The sequence below is a fragment of the Copadichromis virginalis genome, linkage group LG8 (genome assembly GCF_057382275.1).
Source record: "Copadichromis virginalis isolate Kocher_CV1m ecotype Utaka linkage group LG8, C_Virginalis_male_GT1.1, whole genome shotgun sequence".
NCBI classification, from domain to species: domain Eukaryota; kingdom Metazoa; phylum Chordata; class Actinopteri; order Cichliformes; family Cichlidae; genus Copadichromis; species Copadichromis virginalis.
The window spans coordinates 23,224,739-23,251,642 of record NC_140625.1 but is presented as its reverse complement, the minus strand read 5'-3'; the positions used below and the strand labels follow the sequence as shown (position 1 = coordinate 23,251,642).

The 26,904-nt window shown below is 41.1% G+C and overlaps 1 protein-coding gene and 2 long non-coding RNA genes across 13 annotated transcripts in view; 1 reads left to right on the top strand and 2 right to left on the bottom strand.

The window, feature by feature from the left end:
- LOC146703417 (calcium/calmodulin-dependent protein kinase type II subunit gamma) overlaps nucleotides 1-18,155 on the bottom strand; it is a 43,285-nt gene extending 25,130 nt beyond the window's left edge. For 4 of the 11 annotated variants that reach the window (XM_085466625.1, XM_085466626.1, XM_085466628.1 and 1 more), the window contains exons 1-5: nucleotides 17,891-18,154; nucleotides 15,753-15,847; nucleotides 6,110-6,169; nucleotides 2,843-2,897; nucleotides 2,624-2,689 (exon numbers count right to left, since the gene is read on the bottom strand). In XM_085466625.1, the coding sequence (XP_085322751.1) occupies nucleotides 2,624-2,689; nucleotides 2,843-2,897; nucleotides 6,110-6,169; nucleotides 15,753-15,847; nucleotides 17,891-17,955 (341 nt within the window). In that variant the 5' untranslated portion in view covers nucleotides 17,956-18,154. Of the gene's footprint in view, nucleotides 1-2,623; nucleotides 2,690-2,842; nucleotides 2,898-6,109; nucleotides 6,170-15,752; nucleotides 15,848-17,890 lie in introns of all 11 variants that reach the window. The other 7 variants (XM_085466632.1, XM_085466633.1, XM_085466635.1 and 4 more) reach the window with 4 other exon arrangements.
- On the top strand, nucleotides 17,096-20,445 carry LOC146703416 (uncharacterized). The gene is made up of 3 exons (XR_014921999.1): nucleotides 17,096-17,239; nucleotides 20,077-20,265; nucleotides 20,368-20,445. It is a non-coding gene; the product is annotated as an uncharacterized LOC146703416 (long non-coding RNA).
- On the bottom strand, nucleotides 19,466-22,082 carry LOC146703415 (uncharacterized). The gene is made up of 3 exons (XR_014922000.1): nucleotides 21,851-22,082; nucleotides 21,667-21,727; nucleotides 19,466-19,582 (listed from the first exon to the last, which is right to left on the bottom strand). It is a non-coding gene; the product is annotated as an uncharacterized LOC146703415 (long non-coding RNA).
- Between the last annotated feature and the right edge of the window lie 4,822 nt (nucleotides 22,083-26,904).

Sequence of the window (26,904 nt, the reverse complement as noted above, 5' to 3'; positions counted from 1 at the left end):
AAAGACACCTGTCCACAGCCTCAAACAGTCAGACTCCAAACTCCGCCATGGCCAAGACCAAAGAGCTTTCGAAGGACACCAGGAAAAGTATTGTAGACCTGCACCAGACTGGGAAGAGTGAATCTACAATAGGCAAGCAGCTTGGTGTGAAAAAATCAACTGTGGGAGCAATCATCAGAAAATGGAAGACATACAAGACCACTGATAATCTCCCTCGATCTGGGGCTCCACGCAAGATCTCATCCCGTGGGGTCAAAATGATCATGAGAACGGTGAGCAAAGATCCCAGAACCACACGGGGGGACCTGGTGAATGACCTGCAGAGAGCTGGGACCAAAGTAACAAAGGTCACCATCAGTAACACACTACAACGGCAGGGAATCAAATCCCGCAGTGCCAGACGTGTTCCGCTGCTGAAGCCAGTGCATGTCCAGGCCCGTCTGAAGTTTGCCAGAGAGCACATGGATGATACAGCAGAGGATTGGGAGAATGTCATGTGGTCAGATGAAACCAAAGTAGAACTTTTTGGTATAAACTCAACTCGTCGTGTTTGGAGGAAGAAGAATACTGAGTTGCATCCCAAGAACACCATACCTACTGTGAAGCATGGGGGTGGAAACATCATGCTATGGGGCTGTTTTTCTGCCAAGGGGACAGGACGACTGATCCGTGTTAAGGACAGAATGAATGGGGCCATGTATCGTGAGATTTTGAGCCAAAACCTCCTTCCATCAGTGAGAACTTTGAAGATGAAACGAGGCTGGGTCTTCCAACATGACAATGATCCAAAACACACCGCCCGGGCAACAAAGGAGTGGCTCCGTAAGAAGCATTTGAAAGTCCTGGAGTGGCCTAGCCAGTCTCCAGACCTCAACCCCATAGAAAATCTGTGGCGGGAGTTGAAAGTCCGTGTTGCTCGGCGACAGCCCCAAAACATCACTGCTCTCGAGAAGATCTGCATGGAGGAATGGGCCAAAATACCAGCTACTGTGTGTGCAAACCTGGTAAAGACCTATAGTAAACGTTTGACCTCTGTTATTGCCAACAAAGGTTATGTTACAAAGTATTGAGTTGTATTTTTGTTATTGACCAAATACTTATTTTCCACCCTGATTTACGAATAAATTCTTTACAAATCCTACCATGTGGATTCATGGATTTTTTTTTCACATTCTGTCTCTCACAGTTGAAGTGTACCTCTGGTGCAAATTACTGACCTCTGTCATCATTTTAGGTGGGGGAACTTGCACAATCGGTGGCTGACTAAATACTTTTTTGCCCCACTGTAAGTGTGCATCACTCTGTATCCTTGATCTGCTGTGAATGTGTTACATGCTTAATTGTTGAATCATGAAGAGAAGATTGTAAGCAGGAGACTGTGTCTAAGGCAGGGGAGACAGACAGACCACATTCCACACCCCCACCTTACAGAAAGCAGAGAAACAACTGCCGAGGTCATAACTTAGGCGCTGTAACAGAGAAAGAATGTGATGTTTTGGCTTTCACGACTAGATGGGGGCCACTAGAGACTATAAAAAGCTGAGCAACCCGTCACCATTTTGAGACTTGCTGTGACCCTCTTCAGGCATGTCTCCCCATCATGATGGTCCTTATGCTCTTAAGTGTTGAATTGTATGGAAATAAATGATTGTTGATTGAGCATAAATACACCGAGTATTGTCCTTCCTTCAGCCCAAAGATTCAAAGAATTGGGAGATTTCAACAAGGCTGAAGTACAAAACTTGGTGTAATATCGCACAACCAATGAGGTTAACAGGTCAATAGCACAATTGTGCATATTAAGAGATATCCTCTATTTTAGTAAAAATGGAGAATATCACCACATTAATGATTTTCCCATCCAGTATTTTGCAAAAGTAAAATCATTTCTGAACTTAAAATGGCAAAGAAGTGGGAATGTCAACATCTATGACACAGAATCTTAAATGATTCAGACAATCTGAAAAACCTCTCTACAGACGAGGGACAAGGCTAATAACTAAGATCGTCTGGCCTTCAGACAAAATGTAAATGAGAAGCCTAAGAACACTTTCTAAAAACCAAACACCATTCTCAGTGAACACAGAAGCAAAGAGCATGTCCTGCAGAGTAAAAAGTGCATCTAGCTTCTTATTGGCACACAGTTCAAAAGCCAGCATTCCTGATGGATTCAACAACGTTTGAGGGTGCTTTAGTGCACGCAGCATCAATAACTTGCACATCTGTGAAGGCACGTAAAATGCCAAATAATGTATATATTTAGGTTTTGAAGCAACAAATGTTGCCATCCAGTCAATGTCTTCTCTTTGTAAGACCTTGCTTATTTTCAGGATGACAATAACTGAATTTAAATGAGCATAATGGTGCAACAAACCTGACATCCACTGAAAACATTCCAAACTGTTGAGCAGCTGAAAATCCTTTATCGAGCAAGGATTTTACGTCACATTTTTGTTTTTTGAAGAGGTGATAAAACACAATTATGAACATGCCAGTCAATATGTTTTCATTGCACCATTTTCAAATTAATATAGAATTCAAATCAGTTGCAAATCATCACATTTGTAATTCTTTATATTTTACAAAGTGTCTGGGAAGAGCAGCTTCATTAAGGGGCGTTTACCTGGCGTCAGCCTCACTGTAGTACTCCCTGGCTACAATGTCTTCAAAAAGCTCTCCTCCTGTCACCCTGTAAGGGGAAGGGAAGGAAGAAGGGTCCGAAGAAAGAGACGGAGAGAGACAGGGAGTCAAATAACAGAGAAGTTGTTAGCATACACAAACAAACCGCAGTCACACGCATGGATAAAATGTCATTGTGTGTGTGTGCACAGAAGATACTCACAGGTCAAAGACTAGGTAATGAAAGCCTTCCTCTGAAATGCTGTCATGGAGTCTCACTGCAAGAGAGAGGGTGGGAAATGAGACTGACAGCAGCTAAGTGAAAGACATAAAAAAAAAAAAAATACTGTTCTGTTCGGCTGTAAAGCTTCACGTAAACTGAAAAAACAAAAAAAAACAAAGCTCAAATATAAATATGTGAAGAGAAGAGAGGCAGACATGGAGAAAAATAAATGTCATTTATGATTGTGATGTATTGATTCTCCTTTCTTAACCACAGCAATATGAGCACACCCAATGATTAGGCAATTAGTGAGCACTTAATTCAACCATACTCTCCCTGCAATTACTGCAACTGAGTGATGGTTTCTGGAATGGACTTTGTTTGGGGCAAAATTACTGGTGGTTTAGAATACATCTTTATAATGGACACAGTAGGGTTAGCATGCAGGAGCGACTATAAGCAACTGTAATTGTAGGTTGTGATAGCATTGCTTAAAGCTATGTCTGACCAAAACAGTAAAGCCCTATCAAAAGCCCACTTTTATCCAAATTAAGTGATTATTATTTCAGGTTTAACATTACTTCAAACATATTTGGTGATAGAGAAAGGACATAACATGTAACATGTACATGTATTTAGACAATCTGGGGGAGTCTATGATAGTTGGTGGTGACTAAATAGGAACCATGTGGAGCAATAACAAACCAGGGTATATGCTAAACCATTAGATTACTTGGACACCTCTAAACAGGGGTATTTTGTCCCAAGCAGAGAGCAGTCACTCATGCACCCTTTCCTTCTTTTTACATGTCCACTTACAGGGTTTTGTTTTTCTGTTTTTCTGCCTGTTTCAGGTACACAACATCCTCATTCTTAACAAGAAAGCACAAAACAAGACCCAACGTAAACCTCTAAAATAATTAATTGCAAACAAAGACCTACAAAGACCAGAACCAGTCTAGGAAATGTTATTTTTTGTGTTTCCTGATTGCTGAGCTATCCAAACCCCTTGGTCTGAAACAGAAGTAGCGAAAGCACTAATGAGTTCATTCTGCGGTTATGCAGTAACCACGGCGGCTCTTAGCTTGTCAACTTAACTAAACAGCAGCAGAATGACGAAGCAGGATCCAGGCTGCACAATCCACGAGTTACAGGATGGGCCTGAGACACAGCTTAGGTTTAGTGTCAAGAAAGAAACTTATTGTTATGTAAAGCGAATATCAGTTGTATAATAAGATGAAGTAGGATGGCCCCTGCAGCAAGAAACAAGAGCGACTGTTCTTTACTCCTCCTCCCATCTTCTCGCTCTCCCTCCATCTGTCTCCTACTTCTGCTTTCGTCTCTCCATCTGTCTCATTTTCGTGCCCTCTTTTGTCTAAAGTTTGAACATATACGATGCTAAAATATGCCAAAAAAGGGGAAAGGACACGAGAGCGAAATGTATATAGAAAGGGAAAGAACAGGAAAAGTAGGTGAGGGACAAATGAGTGCCGGGGAGGGGGCTTTTCAGAAAACTAGGACATGAGGAAAATAGAAATGAGCAGTGCAGTGAGAAAGATGTCATTGATTTTGTCATTTTCCCCTTTGTGCCCTTTACCAATCTCTCCTGAACATCTCTATGAGATGTATAATTCATGTCACTGCAATATGAGTTTCCATCAGAAAGGTAAATAAAATAACTAAATAAATATCACTATGTAAAGAAGGCAGAGAGCACTGCTCACAAGTCAGCTTTGATGATCTTAATTTTTCCACACCCACACACACACACCAAGAGTCAGCTTCAAGGCAACCTTCAAGGCATCTTCACACATGCAACATAGGTCTAAACCTTTCTAGATGGTCCTTAACCTACTAGCACCCAAGCACAAACTCCGTGTGATGTCGGATTGAGCTGAAGTGTGAATATCGCAGTTAATAATCTGGTGCATTCATCGTTAGCGAGTGGGCGTCACACGTGCTGCCTCCTGTATGTTCTATCTATGCAGCTCCCTCGCCTATGAGTATTTCCAGTAGTGCGAAAGTGTTTGAAGCAGCCTATTTCCTGCTGTGTGCTACATACAAGGCAAAAAAAGAAAGGACTGTGGAAAATATCCTGACCTGATTTTCCCAAAAACTGACCAAAGTTCACGCACAACTGATTCTGTGACCTCTTATTCTGAATGGCACTGCTCATATCGTTTGTTTTTAAATTAGCGACGGCGATGTCATCAACAAATGTTTCTGTTATCATTTATAATACGCCATAACTTCCATGATTGCTACAAAGGGTAGTTTTTCGCTAGCAGGAAGTGGTGCAAACGAGCCTGATCGGTGTGTCGTTAGTAATCTAACAGCCAAACATTGGTATAGGCAAAAAGTTGTTATCAACCCAACAATTCAACCGCTGCCTACCGCAGAGACATTAGAGGAATGGGTGATGGAGATCTCCAGAGATTATTTCAAAAAATGAACAAAATGAAACCCTGCTGCTGCAAATAAGATACGACAGCAATGCTCCAGGAAACGATTAATCTTGTGATTTGATCATCACAAGCACAAGCTGGAAAATAAATACATTAACTCAATTCATGTATTTATTTTACCACTCAGTGCGTTCTTTGTGATTCTGTTTATTTCTAATGTGACAGCGGCACGTACAGTTACACATTACAGCGTATTCAAAGAGTCTGTCCTATAGATTAGTAATGGAGATGGTCACCAGATTAAAATTAAAGGGATTTTATTGATTTACAGGTATTACTGGTGGGAAAAGAGGCCTACAGTCAAACCTTCAAGATCAGTATCTCCAGTTTCCTTGAATTGCTTCATATCTGTTCGGATAAGATCCATCCTGGATGTAATTAGCATGCTGACTCTCAAATGATCCATCATCGTATAGTTGACGTGTCTGAGTTAAACATTATGCCAGTGTTACTGGAGTGTTTATTCTGTTTTCTATAAACAGATTATGAAGACTTTAAGTGCATTAATTAAATATTCCAGAAATCCTAGCAGAACCACAGTATGTGGTATGTGTAACACGCCAAATGATCTATTACATAAGAGTCACCCACTTGCAGCTCTGCTTTGAAATACCACAATAATATTATAACAAAAATATCTTAATTCAAGGTCAAATCACTCGCTTTTCTTTCCTCTTATTTCTTTGTATTTTAACAACCATTTCTATTTACAAAGACATCTTAAGCCTCACAAACAATATTTCTGAAATTCTCTGCTGCAGATAACGACTACAAGGATTGCATTAATTGGTCAGCTACTCACCAATGTTGGGGTGTTTCAGGAGACGGCAGATACGAGCCTCTCTCTCAAGCTTCTGATGATCTGTGTAGACAAAACAAAAAAAGGTTTATTCAAATTCAGCCACAGTAATAAAGTATTTAATAACATAATATAATTTCCACTTGAGGAACTTTAGCAAAACATATGTTCAGCTGTACAAGATGGATAAAAATAACTAAACACCTATTAAGTGACCTGAACATTAGCGTTGAGATGGGATTTACTGAGGTTAGCAGCTGATGATCATCTAGTCTGCCACATTAATTTTGCACTTCCTCCATGTTCCAAAAAGTGATGTGAAATATTATTAACATTTCAGATGTTTTATGATTAAGGGAGGTAAAAGAACTGGCTCTGGTAAAACAACAGACAATATATTATCATAAATAGGTATTTAAAGATCCTGACAGAAAAAGCTAGAGCCAGTATTTGTGACAATGAGCCGATCTGTTTAAGTCAGCTATGCTGTTCTGGGTTTACTGTCCCGGTGCATCAGTGTACCGTTGCTCACCGATGCACTGTTGAATCTGACATTGCTTTATACATAAAATAATAATTTCCTATACCTTGCTCATAGTGATTATTAGAGCTTTAATTTAATTGGTATATGTAACTAATTCTATATTGCTTAAGTATACATATCAGTAAAAGAGTTAATCCCTGAAACAGTTATGTAAATCTTCATAATTCAGTTATTTTTAGAAATACATACAGGAAAGGTAAGGGGAGTCTAAACCATGTGACATGCAATGCTTCCTTGGTGGAAATGAATGGGGGACAATGTGGTTTTATGGTGTGGGCCTTCACCTGCTAGGTGCTACATTATCACCAAATGTTTGGAACAATGTTTGGTTTTTACACACTGTGGTGTTGCCAACAATATACCCATTAATGTCCTGCAGTTAGAAGAGAAGGGCCACCTTTTACAAAGCCCCAAGTATAGCACACACCTTCATTATTTATGTTCTCTCCATCCCAAATAAAAATTTCAGTGCGTGAGACTAGAGCACTAGAAAACCAAGGCACTCATGTTCCTTTTAAAAACTGAGCTACAGATGTTTAGTATTAAAAAACTACTGAGTCATCGGGCACTTTCCTGGGGAATTACGATGTATGGCAGCTGTCAGTCATAAAAGTGTTTCTGTATGCAAATATTTAAATGAAGATGTGTTTTATGTGCAGAAAGAATAAAGTAAGCCAACACTCATAAGCAGTAGCAATACAGTCATTTGCATGTAGAGACAGTCTCCATCTCTAAAATCTAACAATATGAATTAAAACTGAGCTCCAGTGCTAGCATTTCTGCACATGTGGTTTTAAAAAACACACACAATCAAACGAAGAAGTCTGTCTGTAGCAACAGGTGCAGCGGTTTGCATGCATGTGTGAGTGTATGTGCTACAGGGTTTAGTGTGAAGCTCAGTTATGGACAGTGCAGTATTTGCACTTTAGACAAAGATTACACACCCGCCTCATCTCCAAACCAACATCCTTGTTTGAGGATTTGTCCAAGTCATGTAGCAACGTGCGTTTACACGAGTGCGTTTGTGCACGGTTTGCAGGTCTAAACCACACGATACTTTTAAACTACTCCATCTAATTACCATGGGAAGAGGCCATGCAACTGCTGAGGTCAGAGGTCACATGGGGTAACTGTAATGAAGAATGACTCAGTGTGTGTGCTTTATCACTGTGGTGAAGCCAACTCAACTCCACAGCTCCATGGCAATGACACCACAGAGACACAGACTCAGTAAGATTTGCATTCATTTCCCCAGCGCAGCAGCTACCTCAGATAAAATTCACATGCTGTTGCTGAGTAATCAACTATCACCTTACCCAGCTGTTCTTCTATATTGCAGTATAGCGTTCACAGGCATTACAGCATGTTACTATAAAAGGCAACGTTATTGTTCTGCAGTTTTCTAGATGGTCTCTGGCTGGCATTTCTACCAACGCTGACAGATAAATTATATTTACAAACATATGTTATAAACGCATTATAAATGGTTGCCTGAAAAGCAATTAGAACAAAAACTTTATGAACATGCACCATATGACCCTTGGCTTTTGAGTCAAGATACATCATACCTAAGATTTAAGAGGTTTGTTTTTTTAAATAATAATAATAAAAAAAAAAAAGGAGATTAAAAAAAACCCCAAAACAACAATGATGGGCATTATCTAGTATGACTTTTGGTTTCTGGAGCTGCAGCCAACACAGAGGCAGAAGGAATACTCCAAACCAGGAAAAAAGTGAAAGGTAACCAGAATTGTTAACTTAGCTCGTCGTCAAGTTCAACAAAAACCTTCCTGAGTAATACACCAATACTGCAAAGGCTTCTCTCTCAAACCTGCCGGACAGGAGGTGTAAATTTGCAGAAAAACGTAAAATCTTCCTTTTCGATCTGCTTGTTTGAACAGTATGTTATGCTACCAGTTCTGTTCCATTTTAACATGACACATCTTTTCAGATTGTTGTAAACTTGGCTCTAGGAAGACAGCATTTTTAATCCACCTATGCATAGTTAATTGAGGTTTTTATAGAAAGATATTTGCTGCTGTAGATATTACTGTTGCTGCTCTAGAAACTCAGTTTAGTTACTTATGAATATAAACATATCCTATTATATTTAAAGCCAAAGCTAGCCAATAATTTAATATACAAGATGATTAGAAAACCCCCAACCACCTCGGTGCTCTAACCCAAGCACCTACGCTCTCCATAAACCTGGGAAACATTTTGAATTTAAGTGTACAATTTATGTTTGTTTATTGTACTTAATATCGTCATAATGAAAAGCTGCAGACTTCACATCGTGAAAGCCTACTTTCTTTGCTGTATTCAGCTCTATTTTTTTAACTTGCTGAAGATTTGTTTGTTCGTCCTCCTGCACCGTGCTACAATCTCTTTTCCACGAACCTCCCTGTTGTCTCGCTACAGGTGTAGATTTCCCTCATCTAAGAGAAAGCGAGTGAATAAGGGAGAGACCTGAACCACCTCCTAATTACACCAGTGACGCAGGACAGAGACAGACAGACAGAGAAGGAGGGAGGATTATATGAAACGTCCATTTGCTAGAAGAGGATCACAGCTCCCCTGTGTGTGTCTGTGTGCATGCGCACGCAAGCTTCTGTGTGTGCGTTTGTGTACAGCTGTCTACCCTGGTGCAGTGTCACTGCAGTGCTCACTAATTCATTCAATCTCCTTATTTGTTGGTGCGAGAGTATGTGGTAGAGGAAGACAGGAAAGAGAGGGCTGGAGGGTAATTACTGGCACTTCCTGCTGCTCTCTAATTGGCCATCTGCTTTGCCATGGGGCGGGCCCACAGCCATCTTACATCAGCTGAGAAGGATGGAGAGGACCTGACACACATACGCACACCCCCCCTCTTTCTGCCACACAAAGCTGACAATCTGACTGAAGGCTTGAGGATCCAGTTCAATCTGTTTCAGGCAAGTTTACATCCAAAATGTTAGGACGGGAAATACTGACAAAATGACGGAAACGGTGTCAGTACTGGTTACAAAACCTTATTTTAGGGGTTCGTTATTTCAGATAAGTTTTTACTAGTAGGGGTGCAACGATATTCGTATCGATATTGAACCGTTCGATACAGTGCTTTCGGTTCGGTACGCATATGTATCGAACAATACAACATTTGTAATTTATTTTATCAACTTTCCTTCTGACGATGCTGTCTGTGTGGAGCGCTCAGTGAATCTGCGTTCGACTACTCCGCCTAGGCTGCACTGTCGAGCGCAGATCCACTGAGCGCTCCACACAGACAGCATAGTCAGAAGGAAGAGCGCAGGGCACCTCCCCCACCCTCATTCAGATCTGGCGTTTGGAATTATTTTGGTTTTCATGTGACGTATGACCCTGAAGGTAAGCGAGTCATGGACTAAAGTAAAACAGTATGTTGGATGTGCCATGCAATGCTCAATTACATGGGTGGGAACTAGTGTGTTAGCGCAGTTAGCTCGTTAACGTGTTGGCCGTCTAGCCCCATGCACGGGGCGATCGGCGGTAGCTCGTTAACGGAGATTTGCCATGTTGTGGTGTTAAGGTCATTTCAACGAGATTAACCTGAAAGCACTAGTGGGAACACAACGAATATGACTGCACAATTACGCCGACATCATCCTAGTGCAAAGACAAAAACAACAAGCATGCTACTAACTTTAGCCGAGTCATTTAGACAGCTGTTAGCACATGATTCTCCTTATGCTGCTGAGAATATAACCCAGAAGAAGCGGATAGTATAGCTTTTATTTTGGAAAGAGACATTTCTCTGTAATAAACTCTCTTTTCCAAAGATGCATGATTCCTCAATCAGATACAGGGCTCGCAATATCGCTAGCCTGACGTCCTGGGGCTAGCGATTTTTTCAGTCGGGCTACCAAAATCTATCTCTTCCCTGCCCGTCGGGCTATTGTAAGAAGGAAAAATATATGTCAATGCTTTTGCATTCTTTCAGAAATGTAGCTGGGTTATTATGTCATTGGCATCGGTGAGCCACTGTCAATATGTGACATATTGAAATCGCGTTTGAATTTGCGCTTGTTTTTTTGCTTTCACTTTGCAATCGTGTGAACTGTGTATAGAGAGCGACAGCACTGATCTGTGAGTGATGATAATTTGTGCACCAATTCCTCTGACATCGTCTTATTAATCGTTAGCTTACTATGCAAACATGACAAGTGAAATCTCCCGCAGCTTAAACATGTGAGAGGTTGATCACGCAGAGAATCGCTGAGCTTATGTGAGTCCGTGTGTAAAAGCAGCAGGATTTATATTTGACTACGATGACCTGGATGACTGAGAACCTTCACAGACAGATATATATTTTAGTTCTGCTGAGCCAAATAAGATAGGTCAGGGTGAAGAAGTGACAGCCAAAGAAAAGCTTACCACAAAACGGAGAAGTTATGACAAATCAGACTATAAGGCAAAAAGAAAGTGCAGCTTTATGGTTTCATGGACAAAAGAATTTCTGTGGCTGCAATATGACGAGCTAAATAACCAGGGCTGCACATAAGTGGTCCGCAGGTGCGCATTCGCTGTCAAAATAAAAAACACGCACAAGGGTTAGGGTTAAATTTAAAAACTGTACTTTTGAGTTAAAATATATATTTATAATTTTAATAAATGACAAATTAAAAATGCATGAACATTTTTTTGTATCGAAAAAATATCGAACCGTGACACCAAAGTATCGAACCGAACCGAACCGTGAATTTTGTGTATCGTTGCACCCCTATTTACTAGAGGTGGTTCTGTGCTGCTTATTTTTCCTAAACTTGTGGTTTAAGAATTAAAATAATATACGATACAATTAAGATATAAAACTGTTTTTCCTGTTCCTTGAAAAGTATGGCAAAACTTGTCCTATAAAGTAGAAATGTTCTCAAACAAAAAGCACACATCAAGTAAAACACATGTACTATTTCAATAAGAGACACACGCACAAAAAAGTAATCATTAAATAAGCCGTGCTACACACACGCAACATGTTGCTTCTGAGAAATTACTTTAAAGCCACTATCAAAAAGAACGAGAAGGGAGACATAACATTGATTCGAATGTCACTGGGATGGATGGATATATATATATATATATATATATATATATATAAAACCAGTTCCCCCAACAAAAGGTTTAAAAAGCTTTTGTCTGATAATACTTACCTACTATGCATGTGAAGTTTTACCTCCATTTCTAATAAGCATGTTATTGTATGATAATAATTAGAAACGTCTGCCACCACACAGCTGAAACAGTCTCGAACCCCTACTGTGTGCACGTGTCAACGCAACACGATTGGCTAATTTCCCCCCCCAATCTGACCATTTACTTCCTCCTTAAGTAAAAGCATAAAAGGTGCTCAAGGGAGTCTGAACTGTCATTTAATTTCCCTACGTCATTCAGTCAGAAAACATCGCTAATATGCAATCACCAGCCACTTTATTAGTTACACCTTGCTAGTACTGGGTCGGACCTCCTTTTGCTTTCAGAACTGCTTTAATTCTTTGTGGCATAGGTTTAACAAGGCCCTGGAAACATGCCTCAGACATTTTGTTCCATATTGACACAACACCTGTTGCACTACATCAAATAGGTGCTCTATCGGATTGAGATAAGGTGACTGTGGAGACCTTTCGAATATAGTGAACTCATTGTTTAAAAACAAAAATGTAAAAAAAAAAAAAAAAAACCCAGATGATTTGAGCCTTGTGACATGGTGTACTTTCCTGCTTGGAGGCAGCCATCAGAAGATTGGCACACTGAGGTCATAAAAGGTAGGACGCTGTCAGCAGCAAGACTTAGAGAGGTTGTGGTGTTTAGACCAACCATTTAAAATGGTTTAGTACCAAGGGCCCCTAAGTGTAAGAATAGCCCCCTAAACCATTACACCAGCAGCCTAAACCGCTGTTATAAGGTAGGAGGGATCCATGCTTTCATGTCGTTTACATCAAACTCTAACCCTACCAGCTGAATGTTGCAGCAGACTCAGACCAGCGAACACTTCTCTAATCTTCTTTTGCCCAATTTTAGAGAGCCAGTGTTAATTGTAGACTCAGTTTCCTGTTCTTAGCTGATATGGAGGGCACTCAGTATGTTCTTCTGCTGCTGTAACTGCTTTAAGCTTCCATGTGTTGTGCATTTAGAGATGCTCTTCTGCATACCATGGTTATAACAACTGTTTATTTGACTTTATGTGTCTTTCTATCAGCTTGATGCAATCTGGCTATGCTCCTCTGACCTGTGGCATTTTCACACCAGTCCCTGTAAACCCTAGAGATGGTTTTCTGGGAAAATCCCAGTAGATTTCTGAAATGCTCAGACCAGCCTATCTGGAACCACAACAATGCTATGTTCAAACTCCCTGGAATCAGCTTTCTTCCTCATTCTTATGCTCACTTTCAGCAGGTTGTCTACATGTCTAAATGTGTTGGTTTGCTGCCATGTGATTGGCTGATAAGAGATTTGTGCCAATAACTGGTTTAACAGGTATACATATCGTTCTGTAGGCAATTTCAGTGATTTAATACCTTTCATATTTAAATAAATTTACAGATTGATTAATTTTTTTAATATATATTTATGCATCATTTACTTGAAAACCATTTTTTGCTCAATTTCTGTAAAAGTAAATAAATAAATAAAAAGAAGAGAAAACTCATGGAACAAAGAGACTTTATGAAAAGTAATTCAGAGTTCTAAGCCTCCTTCAGAGAGAAAACAGATGAATCTCACTGGTTTTCTGTTAACAACAACAGTAACAAGTGACTCTGGCAACAGGAGATGAGCCATGAACCAGCGATGAAATTGCTGAGCAATAAGTGCAATTTGTAAAATAGAGCAAGAGAAATCATTTCACTGGAACAATAATATCGCCCCAGGCCACTAACTGTAGGAGGAGAAGAAAAAAATATTAAAGTAGTATTAAAGCAGACCATTTGTGTCTCTCTCTCTCTCACACACACACACACACACACACACACACACACACACAGAGTTGCTGCAGACAATGCAGCAGCCATCAACCTTCCAGTCACTCCAATCAACAAAATAAAACAGAGCATTCATACGGCGCAGATAGACTCATGCTACGCCAGTGCAGATTTAATACTTTGCATCACTTTGTTACATTTTTCACAATTTACCTCACAGTCTGTCATTTTAATTAATTACACGCACAAATCTTTGGCAGCCAAACAAACCCCTACCCCACTTAGCTAAAGCTGCCAAAATGAAAACCTCCATTTCTTTACAGTGAGAAGCAGGTGGGTGTCACTGCCTACTGCGCATGCTGCTGCCCACTTGCATCCATCCCAAAGGGCCTGTGGACAAAACTATACCACAGCCAACTCCCTACATTTATCTATTCCCCCCGCCAACATCACCCACTTCCTTCCTTCCTGTTTTTTTGGTTTCCTTCCTTCTTTCCTTCCTTCCTTGTCTCCCCCCCCTCCCCCTCAGATTACTGCAGTGTTTACCAGAGCTTTGGGAGACTTACCCACCAGGCCATGCAAGAGGTCAGACTTGCCCTATTGGGCTTTAAAAAAAAAAAAAAAAAAAAAAAAAGGACAGACAAAAAAAAAAAGAAGCCCCACCCAAATCCTACTGGGCAAGATGCCTGCTCACGCACTGGCCTCCTGGTGTGGACGTTGTTGTGTTTGTGTGTAGGTGCATCTTGCGTCAGCAAGTCAAGACAGCCTACTGCAATACTTCTATTAGCACCAAATTCTCCAATTCATTCCTTTGTTCAGTCTATTGCATCTCCTCATCAGTCTCATTTCATCTCCCTCCCCTGGTGTGGAGTGTCACCAAGTTTCTTGCAAGACTACACTGTTGAAAATCTCCTCCTCCTCTCCTGGCCAGCTTTCTTCTCCCCTGGCAAAAACACACATACGCACAGACCTACATTGTACTCCATGCCTCTGCAAAGAGCCAACAGTTTTCTGCTGAGCCTGTACTTTTCCTTGGTGGGACATTAATACTGGTAGCTGCCCTATGTGTACACTTGATGGCAGGGATAGAACAATAACAGCATTACAACACACTCACACAAAACAGACATACTCCATTAGTATAACTCCCGCTCTCTCTCAGTCTCCCTTTTCACACAGACACACAAATGCCATAAGACACAGACAACAACAGGGAGGCGCCTAAGGAATCCGTGGGGTCTTAGTGGTTGATGAGATACATTTAGCGTAAGTGGATTAGCCTCAATACAAACCAATCCCCCATTGCAGCAAGACGAGAGAAAGGCAATGAGAGAAAGGCTGGCTGAGAAAGAAAGAAAGGCAAAGGTATAACAAAAGAGTACAGGAAAGGAGAACAAAGGTGTGTGTGTCAACACCAGAAAGGAATCTGCAGCACTAATTTGGCCCATACAAAACTGAGAAAACCTGAAGTCAGGGGAGGTCTTGCCATAGTGACATAAGCTCCCGTCATCATTGCAACATTACACGCCACACCATGCATGAGCATGTGGGTGTGAACGTCTGCAGGGAGGCACACAAGTGAAGCAACTAATAAAATTCAGGTGTGGACTGTGCAGCAGCAGCAGCGCCAATCAATTAATTGTACAGCGGCTGTCTGCTCGCACCACAGAGGAGCGATTGAAAGTTATTTAATACCGAGTTTCTAAAGAGCGTTAGAAGATTCTGATAAGAACTCCCCACGGACACAACGACCCAATAAAAGATTTCCTCTGCAACTGGAATCATGGGACTTCTGTTTCTGCACAATTTCCAATAAGCAGGATTTTTCTACACAATATTGGGATATTTTATAACTTCAATATCTGTGGTAAGCCACAGCAGGAGGTGATGAAAAAACAAATCAGTGACAGAACTGCTTTTCAACAACACTGAATTTATGGGATTTATACAACGATATGGTGAAGTACCTTGATTTGTTAAGCATTAGTGCACTGGATTAGCCACAAGCATGAATTTAAACCTGTTATTTCAACTACAAACTGCTTCTGAATATGGTTTTCCGTGGCATCAGTGCGTACAAAGAAAATAAGCTATACTGCTCAATATTTATCACAAACAAAGTAAACGCACATCGGTGTCTGTGTCAGTGAGTGTGGTGTTAGCATACCTCTTGCAGACAGCTTCTTAGTGTTGATGATTTTTGCAGCATATTCCTGTCCTGATGATTTCTTTACACACCTACGCACCACTGAAAAAGCTCCCCTAAGAAGAAAGAACATAAACAACCAAAAATCAGTTCCATTTCAGACACTGCCTCTCTGGCACACACGCACACACACACAAAGTGTGACATTTGAAGCTGCATCTACATGTGGCAGTGGTTTGTTGTGAATACTAACAATCTCACCCTTTCCCCCCTTCTCTGCCCGTCCCTCTGTCTCAGACTCAGTTTTTTTTATTTTACAGCCATCATATACTACATCACTATAACAGGGGCAGTCAACCTGAAAAGGTGAGACAATCGAGCAAACCAGCAGTCATAACAAGCTTCTCAAGCAGCTATGAATATGAACGACCGAGTACTTTCTCTAATCTCTGATATGCACACAACACAATGCAACCTACTCCCCCCCAAGAGGAAATTCAATTTGCAACAGGCAGTACAGAGACTGGGCTGCGTTTCACACAACAATCGTCAACATTTAATACATTCACACTCACAAATGCACGCAAACATAAAAGGAAGTGCACACTACAAGACGCCTGCCACTCTGAGGAGTTTCATATTGACCTAGATGAATGCTCGCACAGTGGCTCTGGTGATTCTATGAGTCTGAGCAGTTACACAAGATGTAATTACACATGGTTTTCATAGCATCTGGACAACCTGCAGTTTCGGGCCCTTGAGAGTTTCCCTAAAAGAGAAGAAGGGCTCCTTTTTTTTTTTCTTTGTTTTTTTTCTAATGCGGTGGATGATATATGGAGGGCTGCTCTTTTCTGCTGCACACTGCTCCCGGTCTCGATGATTCACCAGTAAATGAGAAGCGACAGGTGACACAAGTACAAGTCCGTGACTTGACATTAATAAGCTATGACGGAGCAAAATTCATTATCAAACAGGTGCAGAAAGAGAAGCCAGGGTAAGTGGTCGGTCTGCAGGAAGATCAGGGGCAGTGGAGGGAAGATCTGTAGATGTGTGCGTGTGTGCCAGTGGACTGGCTATGTAATCAGTGCCATCGATTACTGTCAATTACAAAGGACAGAGTGGAAGTGGCAGTTGAAATTAAGGACAGTGTATCTTTATACGGCCAGCGTCGCCCTGCTGTTGATTTGAGGGATAAAAGCCTTAGCCGGCCAAGAACAGCAGATGCTGTCGCTGCTGCTGGAGGGAGCAGAGGAGGTAGCAGTCTGATTTTTCTGCCGTCATCAAAATACCGAGAAAACACGTCATGCCTCTTACACAGTAAAAGCCAAATTGCCCTTGTAACCACCCAGAAATCACAGATCGGCTCTCTTACGGAGCCTTAACAGCGATTCATTTATTGATAACATGATGCAGGGGACAGCTGGTGCGCGGAGCTTATAGGTATTACAGTGCAAACATAAAAGCGGCAGAGCTTGGACCGAATAACTTCCTTATTAACTGATCCAGGGGTACGTAGCGTTACTCAACACAGTAACACAAATCATCTGCAGCTGCTTGGAGAAGAAGAAGAAAAAAAGAAAAAAAGGGAGGGGGGGTCGGCCTAGTTAGCTAGCGACCACAGCCTTAGGTCGAGCCCGCACAGAGCTGCCAGCCCCGTGGGCTGGTGAAATGTCACAGGGCTACGTCTCCGGCGTCTCTCGGGGCCCGGCTGACGGGTCAAGCAGACCAGAGAACACCGGCTACCAGACGCGGAAAGGCCAGCAGCTGCTCATACACCAACATCTGCGCCTTCTGCTCATCCCTACCAGCGATTAAAAGACGCAACGCTAGTCGGCTAACTCGGCCAGTTTATCAATATCAGCGTGGTAGCTCCCTGGCTAGTAACTGAACGTTAGTGCGCTCTTCCCGTTACTGCCCGAGCAGCTGTTAGCCTATAGCAGCGGTTATTTAGCCTGACTGCACTACGACAATAGCACACGCCTGCTAGCATGCACTGACAGACCACTAAAAGCAGGCAGCAGAATTAAGTCTACAAGCAATTTTGGCTAACTATCACTGCTAGCTGGCTAACCAGAAATAATATGAGGCGAGGTTGCGGGGGTGGGGGGACAAAACGACAAGACAAACACGATGCACACTATAACGTTGAGGCTGCTTACTTCCCGAGCTCCTCGTATAGCTGGTACTCATCAGTAAACCGGGTGGAAGTAGCGGTGGTTGCCATGGTTAGAGCCGTGAGAGGGGAGCCCGAGCCTTGGGGTACGGCGGCGGCAGGCTCTCGTACGGGGTCCGAGAGGAGGGTAGCCTAGCCTCCAATACTAAAGCACCTTTCTGACAGGCAGGCAAGACTGAAGAGAGGCGAGCAGAGACGGAAAGGGAGGGGCTGGCTACAAGAGGAGGAGGAGGAGTGATGATGGTGGTGTGTGTGTGTGTGCGTGCGTGTACGTGTAGTAAAGAGGTGCAATCCTCGCGAGAATAGGCTCGTGCAGCAATGAGAGCGGGGCCTCCAATTCAATGAAGTCACTGAAAAAAGTGGGGAGATGATGGTGAAATGTTCTCTCAGTCATTTAGATTAAATAATTCATCTTTTGTCGGGCAGTGGATCTCACAATGAGATGCCGCTAAAGTGTACAAGAGCCACGTGATGGTCCAGAGAAACAGAGTTGGCATCCAAGATCCGTCTCTTCTCATTTCTTTCAAAATAATATTGCAGGCAACAACCCGGCAGCAGCGTTTTTACTGCACCGGTCGGGATACACCCATCACTGGGTCACACCTCACTGCAGCAGAGTCAGACTGTGACACACACACACATTCATACACACACAAGGTATAAGTTCACACTCAAGGAATCAATATTGATTAATGCAGGTCTTGCTCTCAACACAGGAGGTCGGCCTTCCTGAACAACTGAATTGACTTTGCATTTGAGGGGAGTGCATGTGCATAAGAGAGATAGGGATGGTTAATGGGAACAGTGTGACTGCTGTATCAGGTTTCCACTGACGAGCATCCACAGTGTGAGGGCTGTTGGCTTGGCGGCGCTAAAAGACGGTGTCACAAAGATCCAGAGTGCCTCTCTAAATGTTTAATGTGGCATGAGTGGGAGGCCATCAGAGGACAGGCAAGGTGGGGCTGGAGAGTTACAGTTAGAGGGCCTCTGCATGTGAGCAGTTCAGCTCAGAGAAGGGACAGCACACAGACACAGTCATAAGAAAAAGAGAGCAAAATGGTGATTTCACTTGAAAGTCTTTATGCGTGGTTGTCAGCGTGGGAACGCAAAAGCTGAAAACGCTGAAAAGTTCAAATATTACGAGTGGAGCCAGCTGAATCGGCGATGGAGAGCATGAAAAGGAGGCCGGCATTTATGTGCGAGCGTGTGCATGTTTGTGTGTTATGTGGAAGACAAACGAGCACTGCATTGTAGGCTACTGGCCCTATGCTGCCCTCCTTTTCCTACGTGCTAACCCCGCTGCCTCTCCTCCTCTTCCTCCACCTCCTCAGCCTCCACAAAAGTTATATAATGGTGAACTCCTCAGCCTTTGTTATCTCACACCAACCACACACTACGCCTTGCCCGCTTCATGAGAGACAGAGGAGTGAGGAGAGAGAGAGAGCGAGGAGAAAGTGGGATGATTTCTCATGAAGAAAAGAAACATAATCTGTGATTTTTCATGTTTTATTTTCAGATTGTAACAGTCACGCATATGCACACACTGTGCACTTTATATGCATGTGTTACCTACTGTGACGCAGACACTGGTTGACTGTGACTTCTCTCTTGGTTTTGAAAATGGTGCATGAAGGTGGCAGCTATTTATGCTGACATCTCTTATTACTCCCATGCCGCCCTGCAGGGAAAAACAAAGCACTCAATGTCTATGAAATTGCACTCAATCTCAAAGGAAATGCTGAATTATCATCATATTATAACATGTTTCACTATACACATTAAAGGCACTTCAAAGGTTTCCCTTAGTTAATGTATAGCTGCAGAAATGTATTTAGTAGTTCTTTGTTAAAAGCACCAGTTGAGGTTCTGCGGTAGTCAGAGCCAAAATATCATATTTCTGTTTGTAGCAGACTCTCATTGCTAACTGAAGCTGTGTTTATACCCAGAAAAGACTAACTGTGTAATCAAAGCTTGAGTAGCTGCGATACATTTAGGAATGAATTTTCCTCTGTTGTGACTAATGAGGGTGAATATGCCATCTGTTACATCATCACAACTGAGAGGGTGGATGTGGCCAGAAGCTGAGTGATGACACTCCCATTCTCCACTGCTTTTGGAGAAATAATCCGACTGGGGGAAGTGAATGAGTAACACTCTTCCTTCCTTCAGCAGATACTGTAGTGATGCCCGCGAGCAATAAGCTACCGACCCCCAACCGCTCAGCAAATCTGTCGTTGATGGTCGTGGCTGGGCTGTGCAGCGCCTGGGTGTCAGTGTGAGAGGCTGCATGGGCGAAAAGCAGGGTGTTGCTGATGAAACGCCAGTGTGCTCTGTCAGCTCGGACAGGATAAATAAATAATGGTAAGTTTGTGAAGATCACAGCAAAAATCAGGGGTGACATGTACTCGGCTCCTGTTCTTGATGATTACAGAGTTTAGTCATTCTGTGTTTCCTTCATTTCAGGGAGTGCTGCTAGAAATTCAAGCTCTGCTGACTCAGCCTGGGATTACTTCATGTGGACTATTTCACTACCTATTAAAAAATGAGCCATGAGCTGCAGTATCGGTCGGATGTTTACACACACTCATCACAGGCATGAATGTCATGGTAATTTCGGCTTTTAATGGTTTCTTGGAACTGCTCTTTTTTACAAAATGGAATGATTGTACAGCATACATCTGTAGTGCAAAAGGTTGCATATTTTGCATTTTCTCCACACAGTATCAAACATATAAATACAGGTTCAGATTTATACATACACTCACTAAGTGGTGCTGACAGTTCTACAGTGTCTTCTAACTTAACAAGGCCAAGGCCTCTTAATTCCTACCACAACTGGTAGTTTCTCTTTGCCAGTATAAAAAGTATTTGTTTGACAGGTCTCTTTGGATTGACCAATACTCAGAATGATGGGGAAATCCAAGGAACTCAGAAGAACTGTAGATTTACACAAGCTGGGAAGGTCTGTTCTAAACAACTGCGGATTCCAACATCAGTTCAGTTATGTACAATTGCGGCTGTACATACAATCGGGGTGGCTGTAGCTCAGGAGGTACAGAAGGTCATCTACTGATCTGCATCTTGGTGGTTGGATCTTGCTGCTCCAGTCTGCATGCCAAATATCCTTTGGCAAGACATTAACCTCAAACTGCTCTCAGATGCATTCATGGGAGTATGAGTGTGTGCAAATGTTAGATAGAACGCACTTACGTAGAAAAAAAGCATAGAAAAACCATAGCTTGTACAAATGGGTGAATAAGGCAAGCTGACGTTTTCAGCTTGGAGTGCTCAGGTAGAGTAGAAAAGCGCTATACAAGAAATTTACATTTATGTAAGTAGAAGTGATTTGGATGTACCACCACTTTGCCAGAGATCTGGAAGAAGGCCCAAACTGTTACCCTCAGATAAGAGGAAATTAGCTAGGATGTTCAGGAACCACCAAGGCTTAAGCCTGCATGAACTGAAAACTGCTTGAAGAACAGCATCACTTTCCACAGTGAAACAAGTCTCATCACCGGGGACTGAGAGTTGCCCCTGGTCCAGAAAAACTCCATTTTTTAATCATTTTATTTTCTGCATGGTCAGTATTTTCATTGTTACCTCCCTCACACTTTTATTTAAACATAAATCTGGATTGGTTACAAAAGTTATTCATTTGTAAATGTCGACAAAGTTGATAAGATTAAAGGTGATAAAACAGAAGAAGATACTGGATGTAACCCCATTGTGCAGCCCAAAGATAAATAGACATTGTGACATCACCTGCTGGTTTTGGACTTTGCATTTTGAAGCCTCAATTTTGTGGAGCCAGAAGTGATGAAATCTGGATGAGAGGCAGGAATGCTAAGTCATTGGGTAATGCCTGCAAGCTTTTTTAACAAGCAACATGCACAAACATATGTACATATGTGCTAATTAGTCCCAAGTAACATGCAAGTATACTCACCAGCTTTGTAGATGTTAAGCACCCCACAGCATTCTGTATTACTTGCCAGATAACTCCATTAAAAATGCTCCAAAATACACAAATACCACAAACACTGTGGAGAGGTCCAGTTCACTGACTCTAATTAGCTAAGCTTTTCAAGTGTAACTCAAGGATAAGTTATACAAACATTTCCCGCAGTGCAGTTATTATGAAAAGGGAACACTAACCATAGAGGCTCAAACCATTTTTATTCCACTCTGTTAACAGGCTTTTTAAATGCAGTGTATCTGGACATCTTAACATGGGAATCTATGGGAATTAACTCATATTTAGGGCCCTCAAGTGGCCATCGGTGGAAGTGCTGTTTGTGTGTTCGGCATAGCTCCTTAACAGACCATTAGGTTGTTTTCCACTTCAGGGAAAAGGATCTAATGGTCGCTTTGTGTGGCCTGCAACTTCATGTGCATTCCCACGATGGTACACTGTCCTGTAGGACTGTGTGTGTGTGTGTGTGTGTACAGATCATCATAGAGTAGTACCTTTAATATTGAGAGAAAAGAGAAAATGGAGACAGCTGAGATAAGCCTGGAGTCTATGTTTTTATAAATGGGGAGCACAAAAGAGAAATGTTTTTAAATCTCTCCTGTGTTAAAGCAGCTGCCGTTACATTAGCAGGCTAATTTGAATAACCTTTGCGTGTCTTCATCGTAGCGGAAACACAGACAAACAATGACCTGAAGGGATATTTAAGTGCTGCGAAAAGGGTTCCTGAGGGAAAAGGTTCCAGGTACTTTAAATGGAAAAATAACTACTGGTTGTCCTAGAAAGTTTATTCTCGTCTTCTGGATGTTGAATTTTTTAGTGCAATGTTTTCGGATGATAGAGAATGCATAAAGACTGTAGGTTGTGAGAGGTGGGCACATTTTATTTTATGGTGGCCAAGCCCATTATTTGGTTATGCTAATGTACATTTAAGCAGAGAGCTAAAAAATTTCAAGTCAACTGCTTTGAGATACAGGGCACTGAAGCAGTGTCCTTCTTACACTGTACTTCCAGTGTAAATTATAGGGGAAGGAAAAGAATAATGCAAAAACACATTGAAAACTTTGATTTTTAATTCCTGCTTTAGTTGGTCTTCCTCAAGCTCTGCTTAGAAACACTGTGGACAAACAAAGAGGGACAGTATTTGATGATTGAGATATCAACTCAGATAAACATTGCACATGTATTTTATATATATATATATATACACACAGCAGCTCTCGACAGCAAAATACTTGCGACTAGATGAGTAGCCTACAGTTTTTGCATTTTAAGATCATCAAAAATTTTTTAATGTTAGACAAAGTTAGTTAAAGTTGAAGTTAGACAAAATGCATTTTTTTAATATGATGTCATTTGTGATCAGAGACAAGGTATCCAAACCATCCTGGCTGAACAAAGGAGAGATGGTAGCTGACCAAAAAGAAAACCAAAATAATACTAGCTTAAAACTCCTAATCAGTAATTGTGATTTCAAGTATTTCCTTGGTCTTTAAAAAACAGCCTTTGATAATGATAATTTTTCTCTGGGGGTTCTTGTTTCTTTGGCCTGCATGAAACAACACGGTAAGAACACTTTAGAGTGAAGCAAGATGCACATTTTGTAATCTATCAGAACATTGTATGTAAACACATCAAACACATTCTTAAATTGTCAAATGTAAGTGTAAATAAGTCTTTATTTGTTCTCCTTCACACCTTTCTTTGACCACATGACGTCTTCCATCGAGGGCTGGGAAATGTGGTTATGAAAAGAATGTAGGAGGTACATTTTTGACAAGTCAACTGCACCCCGGAGGTTTTGTAAATTAGCAGAAGTTGGCCCCAAAAAGAGGTTCTGTAGGGTCTTGACATCACTATATATAAAATGATCTAAGATGAAAAGTGAACTGAATCAGTTTAGGCTTGTGTTCCACACACTTTAAAAACCAACAGTGCACAACTTGGACTTTACTTCCATCTTGTGTTCAACAGAGAAAACTGCAGCATGAAGGAGGGGAATAAAAACATCTGTGAAATGCAGCTTTTCACAGCACTGGTGACTTACTGTACACCACACTAGTTAAACACACACGCACAAGCATGCCTGAGAGAAAGAAAATCCAAAATAAATTCAAGCTTGTGTCCCCAGTTCTTGTTTTTTTCTTTTTACTTTTTTTAAGTCATTAAAGATGAATGCTGTACAATCAGTCCAGCCATCAATGACGAGTGTACGTAAACGTGACCACAACTTTATATTGTTCTAAGCTTTTAAGAACTGCCTAGAAAATAAGCAAACAACAAAACAGTACATTTGCAGCCATAGATCTTAAACAGTCGATGTCATTTATCTACTTATTTTCTGCACTGTCAGTGCATTCTTTGTTCATATGTAAATGTCACAAAGTTGATAAGATTAAAGTTGAAAAAACAAGAAGATACTGGATGTAAACCCATTGCAACCCCTCTGTGAGATCACCTGCTGGTTTTGGACTTTGTATTTTGAAGCCTCAGTTTTGTGGAGCCAGAAGTGACGGGATTTAGACGACAGGGTGGCGGCTGATATCAGCTACTGCCTTTTTGTTTGTTTAGTTGCAACTAGTTGTAACTAATAAGTGTCTCACCAAGGGACACTATAAACTGTATCATTCAAAACACTTATGCCATTTAGTTCATTTTCAGCAAAACTAGACCAACCTCAGTTTCAACAAAGACATAAATGAAGAGTCGCACATCAACACTCATGAAGTCTTGTGATAAAGAGTCCTTCATCACACGGAGTAGTAAAAACATAACTTGCTTATGTATTTTTACTGCATGTGTGATGTTGCAGTGTGACCATAGCATCTGTAAGGACAGTGCGCAAATACGGGGTGTGTAGGAAAGAAGTGTAGGAAATGATCATCTCATGGACGTCAATCCCAAGCCTCTGATTAATTTTGTTCCGAACGTCTTGAATAAATGCTATAGAAAGAGGTGCTCCATCCATCAGAGTCATAATAAGTCAAGAAACTTTATTTGCTTAATGCCAAATGCTGAATGTTAAACTACGTTACATTTACTCTAGCAGATAAAAATACTTGGAGTTTGTTTTTCATACTGTTGCTTATAAAGCTAAAAACGATCCTCTGAGTTTTCATTTAGATCCGTGTAGGTTTTTGGTTCATTGACTTTAATGCAAACCATTGCGCTCGTTTCCGGGTTCATATATTTTTTACAAGAAAGAAAACTGAAAGAAAAACACACCCCAAAAATCTTTTACTGGGTTTTAGTGCAGACTTTAGTTCATCCCCCGTTTGGAACAAGCTATTTTAGCATCTCCTTTCAGTCAGTTTCCTTTTTATATTTCTGTGTTCACACCCAGACCTGTGTGATTGTGGTGAGTGTATTAGGGATATCTGATCTTAGTGAAGTCACTGAATAGAAAGATGTAGGGAACAGAGCTTTTAGAGCAGTATTAAGCATGAATCTTTGCTGCATGCACGCATACACACTGTGTATGTGTGAGTGTGTGTTCATCTGGATCACCTTCCTTCTCTTTGCCACACTTAGAAATAACATCCAGATGTCTTCACTGTAGATCTGGTGAGGTTTAGGTGAACTGAGGGAACAGAAAGGGAACACAGAAGGGAACTAACAAACCTAAAGTAAAGTAAAACTAAAGTAAAAACAAAAGGCGCAAATAAAAGGACAGGAAGCAATAGAAATAATCTTAGGATAACTCATACACACAAGAAAATACAAAGTAACACTGTTAACAGAAAACTCTAAATAATACAGAACTCCAACATGAATTGCTTCTCAACACCAGAAAGAATCACGATTTGCAGAAAAATTCAAACCCAAGGGTCAAAGACGCACACACACATAGTACACTGTGCAGTCCAGAAGCCCCACTTTCTGTTTTCAACCAGGGAGGAAAACGTATAAAAAAATACCATCCTGCAGACAGCTGCTGGCATTTGTGGCTCACTAGGCAGACAGTAGGCAAGTATTGCTTCTATGGGTGTGTACGTGTGTGTGTAAATAGGTCATTACAAAGACCTGCAGCTTTGATACTTAAAGAACGTGAACGAGACGGAGACAGTGAACATGTAACCTGTTTGCTATGCATTTTTAAACAGAGAACACAAAAGAGATATTTTTCTAAAGACCTGGGTGAAAACATCTGTCTGAATAATCTTTGAAGGTTTGCACTGCAGTGGAAACACAGACAAACACTGATGTGCAGAAAACTTGAAGAAACACGGAAGTATTTGTTCAGGAGGGTGGACGATCAGATCTGCAGAGCAAAAAACTAGAAGCTACTTGGAACAAGGACAGAGAACAAAGGTGAGCGGCAAATTATGCTAATGAGTGATTATAACAGTGTTTTATGTTTTTGCATGGAATCAATTTAGTCTGTTGTTTTTACTGTGTGTCAGCTGTTGGGGTGCGTTTTGTTCAGCAGGAGTAGACGAGATCCAAATGATGCCAAATACAGCTGCTGCCAAGAAATGTCGCTCCCTAATGATTAAAAACTATAAACCAGTGCAAAAATGACAATTCACTATAGACAATAAATAACTAAATATAATCCACTATCCTCAAATCACACATTACAAATACTTAGCGTTGGTTTGTGAATTTTTGTTGCTCCCTAAATTGGCGCGCAAATCATCAAAACTTTCTGAACGTGTTCTTTCGTTTAAAGTTACTGAAAACCATCAAGTTTTCACATTTCAGGCCACTTTGTGAAACTCTGTGGGAGAACAAGTTTATTTCCTTCTATCAAAATATTTATCAGGTAGCGTGAAGGTGATATAACCTTTTTTATTTTGATCTGAAAGGGAATATTGCACACTTTTTTTCACGATTTCAAAGACCAGTCTTATTATTAAGACCGGGTTTATTATTCTAATGGTCACTTAGCCTTTAAACATTGTAAATTTACCATAGGTAGTAGAAATAAAAGTAAAGAGAATGAATAAAATGTATGTGCTCCGAGCTAGTGTGTTAGCAAATGAGGAAGTGTTCCAGTTGTTGGGAAGTTTTTCAGTTTTAAAAAACTG